Below are 12,413 nucleotides of genomic sequence, written 5' to 3'. Positions count from 1 at the left end.
ACAAATATTTGAACTTGCCATTGTAGCTGCAGCCATTGGCAGGATCTATAAGTTCAGTGTCTATGCGGAAGAACCAGCGCCCAGGAATATTTACATTGGTTGTCTGTTCAATGTTCACTACATCATTTGACCGTGATCCTGGCAAGTTGAAGAAGTGACCGATGTCTCCACCATTAAAACCTGACTGAAAAGGGGAAAGGTGTGAGGGATGTGAGGTGAAATGTTTTTCGTGATTTTTTTTTTATATAACAAAAAAAGATTATCCTTTGTTTGAAGCTATCTTGTGGCCATTGTGAAAATACCTGAGCTGTCGTCCCACCCAGTCCTGTTAAAGGATCTCCACCACTGGCTGTGCCTGTGCTCCATGTGATTTCTCCATAGTTGAACATACTGAAGAACGCCACGCCATCTGTGATTAGTACACTTTGGAATGTGTTCACCTATTAATCAAACAAGAGGAATAAAATAGTTTTACAAAGACAAAAAACAGACATACTGTATACATAAAACATAACAAACAAAAATGAATAATATAATGGAGAAAAATACTTTCAACATTCAACAAATGTCCCACTCACAGACAAAACATATCAATTTAAATGGATTGAACTCAATAATTCTTCTTCTCAATTCTCCGTTATTTGCTTAAGTAGTGGGGAAACTGGGGACAAAAGTCTAACATTTTGGGAATTATGGTTTTCTATCAAACCCTGTCAAATGATGTAGTGTCCCCACTAAGTGTGGATTTGGTGATTTGAGGATCAAAAGATGTAGATTACAACTCTATATACAGTCACTTAGATGTCTAAAAAAAACTTTTTTAATTATGTATCCCAGTTTTGAGCTTGACAACTCACTGTCTTTTGATAAGCAAATCACCAAATAAATTTGTTAATGTAGTTTATAATTTTGATACAAATTAAATTTGTTTATGACATACATAGATAATAACTGTTATCACCTTAGATGATGACATAAGTGTAGAATGGAAATATGATATAAAACATTAAAGTACACAATCTGGACAAGGCAGAAATAAGACAACTTTAGAAACGTTGGAAGACATCTACAGCATGTTTTATTTCTCCTTTTTGATCGAGCTAGGCTAGCAGTTTCCCCCGCTTAGACTTTGTGCTCCGCTAGGCTAAATATGCTGAAACTGTCTCTATACTGGATGCACAGAGATTAAAATGGTTTTGATCTACTCATCTGACGCTGGGTAAAATAGAAACAATAAACTGTTCCTTCAGGAGTGAGGAGTCACTACCTTTTGCAACTGTTGCTGACCTGCAAAATTAAGTTATACCTACAAGTTTTAACACAGACAACCTTTTTTATGTTCCAATTCCTCTCTACTTACTGTAACTATGTAGAAATGTGATAATTTTATGTGCCAAAGCAGGGTTTGGACTATACCGGGGTTGTCTGGCTTCCTCCATAGAAGGTGACTTGGTGCCATGTTGCAATAAAGGTCCAGGTGGCTGTGAAGGTGGGCATGTTTTTGAAGTACTTCCGAACATCTTGTGTTGCCCTCTCCAGTATTTCTGGTTCGGTGGACTCTCTGTAGTATACATCCCCACGGATGCCGTTGTGCACATCTGCCCAAAGTGGGGCAATGAATGATCTGCTGTCACTTAGGGGAAAAGCCTCTGGTGTGAACTGGCTAACCTGCACGTTGAAGGAAATCACACCATTGTTGTTGACCTGTGTGCAGAAAGTGCAGGGTTTTTTTTAGCATCATAAACTGTAATATATATATAGTACATTACAATTGCAACAGTTTAAGAGGATGATAGATTACAGCTTTCTGTTCAATAATAATTTAATTGATGGTGAAATGAGAGTTTTGTTTAAGGCTTACGTAGATGGAACGGTAGGGGACATTAAAGAAAATGAAGGGGATGAGTATAGTGATTTCCGGAGAGCTCCCGTCATCCATCTTGGGGGTCTCTAAATCGTTATGGCCTGGTCCATATGGATACAGGATGTCCTGAGCACTAGCTAAAACGAGAATAATGCGTAAGAGCTTGTTAAATGGTGCTGCTAACAACCCTTAAATATGAAGGAATTATTGTGAAAGATGGCTATTAACATGTTCAGGGTATTTGGGAATACCAGTATTTATGTGTCATACCACCTGTGTGTGCAAAGATGCTGAAGACGTGGAGCAGAATAACTGGACAGCTTGGCCTGACCATTCTGAAAAGGAAGCGAATGAGAAGAGAGATCACACTGAACTCTTGTTACTTTACCTGTCTTACATTTTCCTTAAAGGTCATGGAAATGTAGGTGGACATGAGTCATAAGGCAACTTCTCAAAAGTAAAGAGGAGGGAGAACCATCAAACCAACATCACGTTACTTCTTTAAGATCAGGCTCCCAGGTCTCCCCTGAGGAGCCCTGAAAAGGCCCTATTATACGTGCCAGAACAATGTGTCAGGATCACATTTGCCTTACAGTCCCATGTGAGCAGGAAACAGTGGACTTCGGGCCTCTCTTGCCTCGGTTCCCTGCAGCTGACCAAACTGGCCCGCACTGCTCCAGCGTCTCTGTGTCTGAAGCCGCGAGGCTGCTTAGGACCTCATTACCACTTCTGTTTGGGAGCCATCCATGCCTTGTTGGCTAAAGGGAAAGGAGCGTAAACACTGGGGCACTAATGGCTTTAAGTGAGTAGGTTTGAATTGCCAAGGTCATTGCAGTGGCCCTTTGGGGCTGTTCAGTGCCTGGCTTGGCAAGCTTCCCATTGGCAAAGTGTACAGCCAAGATTTTACAGTCACCATATTGCTATTTACTAATTGTTTAATGAAATAGATTGAAACTTCAAAAGCTATTGTCTGCATATTCTGTGAATTTACACATAAATCGACCTAAACAACACTGCCAACTTTCTCAACACAGCCATGAGTTAAAATCTGGATACCATAGACCTTGGTCGGACTTGGTGTAGATAAGTATCCCACCATGCATTTTCCATCAACCAGCAGTAATGGTTGAGGACAGACAGCTAAAACTATAACTGCCATTACCTTTATAAAACAACAGTTGGTTTGTCACCAAACTGTTTAGATTGGAAATACAGTATGTGTTCAGTTCGTCAAAACTATGCCTATTTGAAAACCCTTCTTGAAAATGTGTTCCGACATTTTGTAGATGTGTCATAGGTCATCTAGCTAGCAGGCCGGCTCCCGGCTAGTCAGTACACATGGTCATCCCTGTGAGAACTGTCCTGTCTCAGCAGTCCTTTGGTAATTTACTGCACAAGTAGAACTGATGTCTCTGTGGCATTTTAAACAGAAGATACAGTTCCTTTTGGAAGATAAACTTTGGTTTCACATGCAAAATCTAATATTTGTCATAGTCAAGTTGGTTTGGCCAAAGGTAAAGTTAAGGTTCATGTCTTTTATTGGGCAGTTAATGTTGTACAGTAGGGCTGCGTCTGAGTAGCTTTGGCTCCTTACATGTACAAATCATGATATACATCAATAAAAATGTGTAAGTATACAACATTTCACAGAAACAAAGAGAGGCAGTGTGGTGCATGATGTTAGATTTAATTTTTATTATACATAGACATTAAAGTGAGGATCTGAGGTGTAACTTTTAAGCTCATTTTATGGTCGATGCCATTGAAAGCTCAGAAAAAGCTAGTAAGTGGATCTTTGAGTTGAGATTATTTCACCCAACAGGTATCTTTTATTTATTTACTGCATACTTTTTTGGCAAAATTAATATTGATTTATTTATTTTTAATTAATTGTGTTCTTTAATTAATTAATGAATTTATTACTTGTGTCCCTATTGGGCCCCCATAATGCTGAAGTGAGATCGGGCCGAGTTGGTGATGTCAGCAAATATCATCAGTTTGGACTCCCAAATTCAACTCGCCAAGTTCCAACTTTGCGAACTTTGTATTGAAGGCCTATTAGAGTTAATTTAATGACTATAGTGATCCAGCCATCTTTGATTTAATAATTTACCAAGGAAATTCAGGTAACTTAATTCATTTCAATTCAATTCAATTCAATTTTATTTATATAGCGCCAAATCACAACAAAAGTCATCTCAGGGCACTTTTCACATAGAGCAGGTCAAGACCATACTCTCTAAATCAAGACCGTACTCTTTAAAACAAAATCAAAGGTGGTAAATACCCACAACCTAAACCTTTACTATCCTAAGGACAAGACAATACTGTTAATGTGTAACTGTTGATATAAGAGTTATGTGAGATCAATTGAATATTTCTCTCAAATCTCTGTCATCTCTGTAATGTGTGAATACTATTCAGCTTGGTGCTAAATTATGTTCAGGTGTGCCAAATTTAGTGGGCACTGCTGAGAGAGGTCTGGTGTAATGTCATCAGCCTCTCATCATACATTGCCAAGAGAAAGATTACCACAATTGCTCTTTTGACTCTTGTTGCTCACCATCTTATCTAACTGACACTGACTCTGAGCCTTTTAGCGGGGCAATTAAGATAAAGCCCCTGAGACTTAAAAGATGGACAAGATGGGGTTATGTTAAAAGAGAGACAACTCTTACAACTGTATTTTTCTAAACCGAATGGTTCCTCACAAATTCATTCACTCACTGAAGCACAATTTATTTATTTATTTTGAGCATTTGAGGCTTAAGATGTGTGCTGTGGTGAAACAATTACAGTCACAATTATACAAGTTTAGAAATGACATACATCTAAATTGTCTATTTTTATAGTCTTGATACTAATACAAGTGGAAATTAACCTGCTGACAAGAGTAGAATTTATTAGACCAGTGGTTCCAAATCTGGAGTTTTGAACCCCACAAGTGGTCCTTAGATCATTAGAAGAGGTCACAAGATGATTAAAGGGGAATGAAGCGCATAAAGTTCTGTTTATATTTATGATTTTTCTTCTTTTTTTCTGCAAAATACTGGATACTTTAAACTGTTTAGGTCCCCCTCATGTCCAAACCATGAGTAATGATGATGTGATGAGGGGTCACGAGTAGACTTGACTTCATTTTAAGGAGTTTATGACCCCTTTAAATAATGCTGACAAGGGAGGAGGGAACCACTGTATTAGACATAATAAAGCAATAATGATATCGCCAACAGTAGCCTATACCACAGAAAAAAGTTATGAAAAATGCTATCTTTGACATATCACAAAGTGATATGTCAAATGAGGAGAGTTCAGGTTCCTTTGCCCTCACACAGTCCGGTCATAATTAAGTAAAACAATTGATGAAATGGAGTAGAGGAGGAAATGATGCACTCACCTGCCTTCAAAAGATGGACATCTAGCACCTCACTAGTCTAACCTGGCAACCTCCACACAGCAGAGTCCCATCCAGCAGAGGACCATCCACAGAGGGGTGGTGGTGGTGATGGAGGGAGTAAAACGAGGCAGTGGATGTGATACTTGCTGAAGAGGGAGTACAGTTAAGCTGGATGTCCTGATAGAAAAGTACTTCTTGTCCAATTCCAACACCAAAGAATTATCGGCAGAAGCAACAATAGTCCAAAAAAGTGTAAAGGGGAAGTTTAAATTGGTGATGTTCTTACAGGAGATTGAAAAAAGAAACGCCTCTGTGAAAGCTGTGGAGGAAACTTTGCCTAAAGAAGCAGGTGCAAACTTTACCTGGGATAGTGTTCAACTTAATCTGAGTGTTTGGGGAAGGGGTGAGGGGGGGTGGGGGAGGAGAGGGAAGTTGAGGGGAGGGACAGCACAGGAATCTGAGGAAGAGAGGGAGTGGAAACAGAGCAATATGTAAGAAGGAGAAAAGGGAAGGTCAGAGATCAGGAAATGATGGAGAGAAGTGGAAAAACCAAACAGAATTACTGCTTGCTCACATTATTAAATGTGAGAGGAAAGGAATGTTTTGTACAAAGAGAGGCTCTGATACAGGAAGCCTTTCTTGGGTAGGATCTGTCATTGACACCTGCAAAGGGCCAAATGATAAAATATGTCTATGGTGGAAACACTGTAGCTTTTATCTTTTTGGGGCAATGACAGTTGAATACCGAGGTCTTATTATTGAACCTTTCACTCACATATGAGTGATAGTATTATTTGTCCTCATTATTTGTCCTTATGTCCTCGGCAGGTGAAAAATATGGTTGACTTTGGACTCTGCCTTTGGAGTAGGCCTCAATTGCGGTATAGACGTTTCCAGAGTTCACTCGGTACAGTTAAAACTCAGGGTACCTGAGCACACAAACTAACCAAAGTAGTACAGTCTCACTCTGGGGCATTTATGGACAAAAAACAGAAACACACACACAGTCTGAAACCTTGCTTTTCAAGCTCTGTGGTAGGTAGAGTTACAGCATTAACATGAGTCACTTTGAATACTCTGTGTAACCCCTTTTTTAATTAGGAACAGCCTCATTTACAAGGTTATACAAGACACTTCATTTCCATAGATGTTGGAGAGATAGCGAGGGGAAATCTCAGGTGGATCCACACTGATAGGGTCTGGGAAGGAGAGGGCAGTCAGTTGGGTCTTTGTTGCAGGAGGACAGTGGAAGTAATTGGAGAGGTAGGGAGCAAGATGTGTGAAAGGCTCCAGGACTGAGGGCAGGCCCCGGACTCCCATTAAGCAGCACCGAGACTCTCTGCGGAGGCTTCTTTTATACCTCCCAAGTCCTGTTGTGTAAATGGACACATACTCTTAACCAACCTGTGAAAGAGAGCATCGCACAAAGAGGAACAAAAAAAATCAGCAGTTACAGATGACCCATTGGGCCGGGGGAGCTTCATGATAGGGTTTGTGTTTTGGGAAATGGCTGGTAAAGGGTGGTAAAGTGGGAAAGATCGAGATACTGATACACCTGATATCTCGCACTTGCACTCTTCCTTTCCCGTTCACTGGTATGAAAAACAATTCATTAGGAACAAAACATGATAGGAAATGATAACCCTCATTTTTTCCTCTCTATACTTGGGTGTTCGATTTAAAGCTCAACTAATCAATATTTTTATAGTACCATGTGAAAAGGCTGCTTGTAGTGACAAACACACAGAGTATTAATACCAGACTCTGCAACTCTACTGTTTTAGTGTCGTTCAGCTCACTGTTTTGGTTTCTACAGCCCAAAAACTCTGTGCGCTACGTGCCCAGCACCAGACAGCAGACAGACAAAGTTAGCGACTAGCTGGTGAATATAACAGCTTAAGAGACAGATATTTTCCCTCAGGAGTTGGTGGATACCAAAACAGAGCTAAAAGGGGAAGAAATGTTGGATTTGGATTTGTCAGGTGGCGAGATATATGAGGCCATGTGAATGCAAATGTTGAATGATTCTGTTGGATGTGTAAAAAAGCAATTATTTACAACTTTTTGAGGCGATAATATATCAATGTTGTGTGTTTGTTGCAGTGCCCCCAATTGGCCAAAATATCTATTTATGTAGCTTTGAAGTCATATTTCAGCATTAAAACCATCAACATTTGGCATTAAAATCTGTGGATGCAGAAAGTTGCTGTGTCCCACATTATATACTAATACATTACATACTATAGTAATTTTAATAGTATACTGTTTTGACAGTTAATATACAAGATGGTGTTGTACTGTTTGTATTAAAAGGACAGTTCTTCTTATAATAAATGTTGTGCACCAATAGATATCAGTCAAACCAGGAATTTGGAAAGCTACAGCCAATTCTGAATTTGGAAACTTAACAATGAAAAAGCAAAATGTTTGATAGATTTGATACTTTTGTTTTCCAAGATGTTTCTAGAGCTCTTACAATAGTACTCTCCTCCCTGTCCCTTGCGCTATATATTGTAGGGCAACAGTGACCATCAACAGAACATTCAATTCAATCTGCATCCTGATATTTTTGATTTGTCCTGAATTGACTTCATCTTCTCACTTCTTCTCACAGCTACTTCCACACCTTTTAATGTGTACAACTAAGTGCAACTTCATGAATGCCTTCAAGTGGTGATCTTCCAAAAAATGCTTCAAAGAGATACAAAAGACAAAAACATTTCTTGGAGAGAGTTCAGGGAAGCAAAAAGTTGCAGCCAGACACCATCTGAGCAGAACATCAGCTCCCTCGCAAGGTAGACATGGCAGAGGATGTACTTCCTGCGGCAGCTGAAGAAGTTCAACTCACCAAAGCCAATAATGGTACACCTCTACACCACCATCACTGAGTCCATCCTCACCTCCTCCATCACCATCTGGTATGCTGCTGCTACTGCCAAAGACAAGGGCAGACTGCAGCATCTCATTCGCTCTGCTGAGAGGATGTTTGTCTGCAACCTGCCATCCCTCCAGGACCTGCATGCCTCCAGGTCACTGAGGCAAGCAGGAAAGATTATGGCTGATCCCTACCACCCTGTACATAAACTTTTTGAACACTCCCCTCTGGCAAGAGGCTGAGGTCCATCTTGAACAAAACCTCATCCCAAAGGAACAGTTTCTTCCCACAGGCAGCTCGCCTCATCAACAAGGCCTGGGACCCCTTCACATAGAACATATTTTTACTTATTCTTTATCGGAAAAAAATATTTATATATTTGTACCACCTGTCTTCTGTGGTATTTGTATTTTCTCACTTTGTATAGATACTTGTTTTTTCCTTTACCTTCTATTTTTGTTTGTTATGCACCACTACACCAAGACAAATTTCTTGTATGTAAGAACTTGGCAATAAATCTGATTCTGATTCTCTGCAGTACTGCTTAACCATAAGTTTCTTCATATCGATGACAGTCTGTGTTTTTTGTTTGGTATATGACAGGTTGTAAGATGGGATGATGGAGACTAAAAGCTCTTAACGACAGGTATTAATGTCATCTTTGATACTGAAAGATTGTCCAAAGCAGAGATAAGGGCATTAACTCTTTTAGCACTGCAATGTCTGAGCACAGAGTTCAACATCAAGAAGCTCCACTGAATAGAGATGCAGAGGAATGTCAGTGATGCTGCAATAGTTCAAGAAATCAACTACAAATAAAGTTACCCCAAGGGCTTTGATCCCTGGAGAAGAAGTAACAGCAGGAGCAGTCATAGCCAAAGACAAGAAACATGTCTATGTACTGTAGAGTGTTGCAGCTCTGATTTTAATGGGACTGTACTTGATCGTTAGAATGGGTGTAGATGGTAGATTTTCTAAAAAACGCCTTTAAAATTGTTTGAAAAGATTTGTTTGACAGAAATCGCATCAATGATTTTTAAGCAGCAGGAGGGTACTGTGTGGGAACAGGGTCAAAGTATCCAGCATCACAAGTTCTGGAGAATCCATCAAGCCTGACCTTCACAAAGAAGGTCCTGGACTGGATACCCGCTGAGCTCTGTTCGGCAGTCACCTAATCCGTGGAGTGGGCCACTCTAATTCAACCCCTATGCCCAGCAGTTGGCTCTGCCCTGCCCTGCCCTCCTCTCCTTCCTTCCTATTCACAATGGTGAACCCCCTTCCAGTAACCCAAACCTTCTTACCCCAAAGACTCCTTCACCTCAGTGCACAATAGGCCCTGTTCACCCCCCTGCCCTCAATCCCACTTCATAATGCAATGGGGCAGATCAGGGGCAGATCAGAATACCAGCTGCACAGCCAGGTCCTGTTTATGCAACAAGGTGCTAGGTGTGATCGATACAGTGCAACCACATCCATCTTCAAACCCCAGTCTCATCTTGTATTAGTGAACATCTCCAAGCTCAACCGCACCAGATGGTTACGGCCACATTCTTGGATTGATGCATTATTAGTGAAACTGCAGTGACCTTTGAGAAATTCTCCTTTATGCTTCAACAGTCAAGAAACCAACATGTTAAGACTAATGCAGCATATTTGGTAACAATGGTGTTAATTCGATCTAGGAACTCAATATCCATTTTGGTCTATTTCCATGTGGAACTAGAGCTCAGCATCCTGACCTTGGCCATGTTTTCACCTAAGGTTTGGGCTTTGGTTGGAGTATTTTCAAATGTGATTTGAGAAAGGCCATTACATCATGGAAACATTAAGACCATGTTGTGAGAACAGATAAAAACCTCCAACCATCCTCCAAAATTCGTACTCTTAAAGAGCATTGCAATCGCCTGTACAAAGTTCTGTTCTAGATCAAAACTGTTTGGACTGTTGTCAAGTTGAACTGGAAAAAGTGTTTTGGGTTTACAAGCCATGTAGCTGATCGTCGGAAAAGGCAAACCAGTAAGACAGATAATTTATTATTTTGATATGTTATCCTGTTATATGCTGGTAGTTAACCGCAATGTATTTGTTGCCACTAAACCTATGGCTAGTAGAAGGTCTGAATGGCTTAGTGGCTCCTTAGTTCCCAAACTCTTAGAGGGGGGTCCTGTCGGTGACGGGGTGTTGAGGGGTGGGTGGCATAGATATCCCAAACAGGATTAGAGCCATGTAGTTGGAAGAAGAGGAGGGGGAAAATAGAGGGAATGCCCCAGAAACACAACACCACCTGACACGTATGGAATGGACTGTTGCTGCTCGGCTAAAACATGCCTGCCAGAAAGAGAGAAGATCTGCAGAATCCTATCTTCTCCACAGCCAAGCATTCAGCCTGTGAAACAGAGCTGTGCATGCTGATCACGTGTACATTCTGCTTGTGACATGAGTGATTTTGTCAAGAGTTGGCCCACTCCATAGCTTGTCTTTCAATCAGGACTTTGAAATGGAATACAGTAGTTAATTTGTAAGCAAGCCAATTCATTTATACAATGTGTTTTACGCTTGTACTGATTTAGTCGGAATCATTTTCATCCACACCAGCAGTTAGCATGGCTACATACTTCTGCATTGCTTTAGCCTCAAGCCGTGGTAGCTGCTGCTCGATACCATGAGGCTGATATTAGTGAATTTGAGTGAAATGTGATAACTTTGGCAATCCTTTTAGTTCTAATTAGTAAATGTTAGCATGCTAACACCCTACACTAAGATGCGAACATGGTAAACATTATACCTGCACAACATCAGCATGAGCATTGTCATTGTAAGCATGTTAGCATGCTGACATTGGCATTAATGCTGCGTTCATATCATATCGGAGTTACCGTTATTATAAATTTATGACTTACAAATATCCTCCAAGTTGCATTTACAACTGGGAAACTCAGATTTTTCTGAAAGCCCTGATATAGTCAACTTGGCACTTAATAATACAGAAATACCTGAAAACCAAACAAAAATGGATGCCTCACATCAGCTAAAGTCCTTCATTCAATGTAATTAAACTTAAATTTAATAATGTAATTTTGCCAATGCATAGTATTGTAAACCCTCATATGACAAACTCCATTATCATACAACCTTCCTGAGTTGTGAGATGATGCTTGTAAGTCCTTAACATGGGAAACTTCCCAATCCTTCCCATCCATCTGATACAGCGTGAACGTGGCATTAGCTCAGCACTGTTGTGCTCAAGTACAGCCAAGAGACTAACAAGTTTTTTTAGTAAAAATGTAGGCTATATTTCACCAATTGCCGTAGTGGGTATGGCAAACCACAAGAGTGGGCGGGAAAGACATATCGCAAAGGGTGAGCTTGATACACAGTATGTTGGAGTAGAGCACATCATGTGAGTTGTATGTTTGAACAAGCTGAAAGCTTTGCTTCATTTAAAAACATTTTAAAAACACCGCACTAAGATGGAATAATTATAATTTATTTCTTTAATATAAGTGAAAGCACCACTATACAGTACAGGTATGGAAATGGCATTATGATTTCAAGAAAGAAAACTAGAATATACCATTAAAAATATTAAGATACACATAAACTACAGAAAGCAAACATGATATAAATTAAATACCATATTCTTAACAGCGCAAGGCAAAGTGTATTACAGATTAGCAGTTATCTTCTTGATGTTTACATCTGTAAATAATCTCTGCATTTGGTATTACTGGAAGATAGAGGTGAGGAGGACAGGAGCACAAGTGATATTTTAAAATGTCAAAATTACAAATGCCCATAAATGACACAGTTTCCCTGAAATGACACATCTCATACACACTGACATTTTAAATTAAACATATCAAGAAAAATTCAGAATAAGCAAACCAAAACCTTACGGCAATCCACTTCACGATCATCCCATTACTTCCCAAGTAAGCACTCAATCATAACATAGTATAATGCAAGTGATCAAGACAGAAAAAAACCCCCAAAAGAGATCTCCAGTTATCTACTACACAAAGCAAGTCTGTGTAAGAGGAGCGATCCAGACCGCACTGTAAGGCTCCTGCAGGACGACGGCACCTCAACACATTTTCACACACTTTCGGTAACAAAAAGCTAAACTTCACTGGAAGGTATAACTGGTAAAGACGTGTTTGAGAGTAACATTTTACACAGGCAGCTCTAATTACTGACTATATCATACATCTTTGACACAAGCACTTCACCTAGCATGCCTCCGAACATAAACTCTTTTGTATTTAAGGTCTCACAGC

General features: G+C 40.0%; 1 protein-coding gene across 1 annotated transcript in view; it reads right to left on the bottom strand.

The window, feature by feature from the left end:
• Positions 1-12,413, bottom strand: part of tecta (tectorin alpha) — a 53,232-nt gene that overhangs the window by 23,279 nt on the left and 17,540 nt on the right. The window contains exons 10-15 of the mRNA XM_067609169.1: positions 2,458-2,622; positions 2,196-2,199; positions 1,862-2,001; positions 1,417-1,704; positions 303-440; positions 19-184 (exon numbers count right to left, since the gene is read on the bottom strand). Coding sequence (XP_067465270.1) covers positions 19-184; positions 303-440; positions 1,417-1,704; positions 1,862-2,001; positions 2,196-2,199; positions 2,458-2,622 — 901 coding nt within the window. The remainder of the gene's footprint in view (positions 1-18; positions 185-302; positions 441-1,416; positions 1,705-1,861; positions 2,002-2,195; positions 2,200-2,457; positions 2,623-12,413) is intronic.

The sequence above is a fragment of the Thunnus thynnus genome, chromosome 13, assembly GCF_963924715.1.
Source record: "Thunnus thynnus chromosome 13, fThuThy2.1, whole genome shotgun sequence".
NCBI lineage: Eukaryota > Metazoa > Chordata > Actinopteri > Scombriformes > Scombridae > Thunnus > Thunnus thynnus.
Note: the sequence above shows the minus strand (reverse complement) of the source record. Positions and strands in the feature narration are given on the sequence as shown.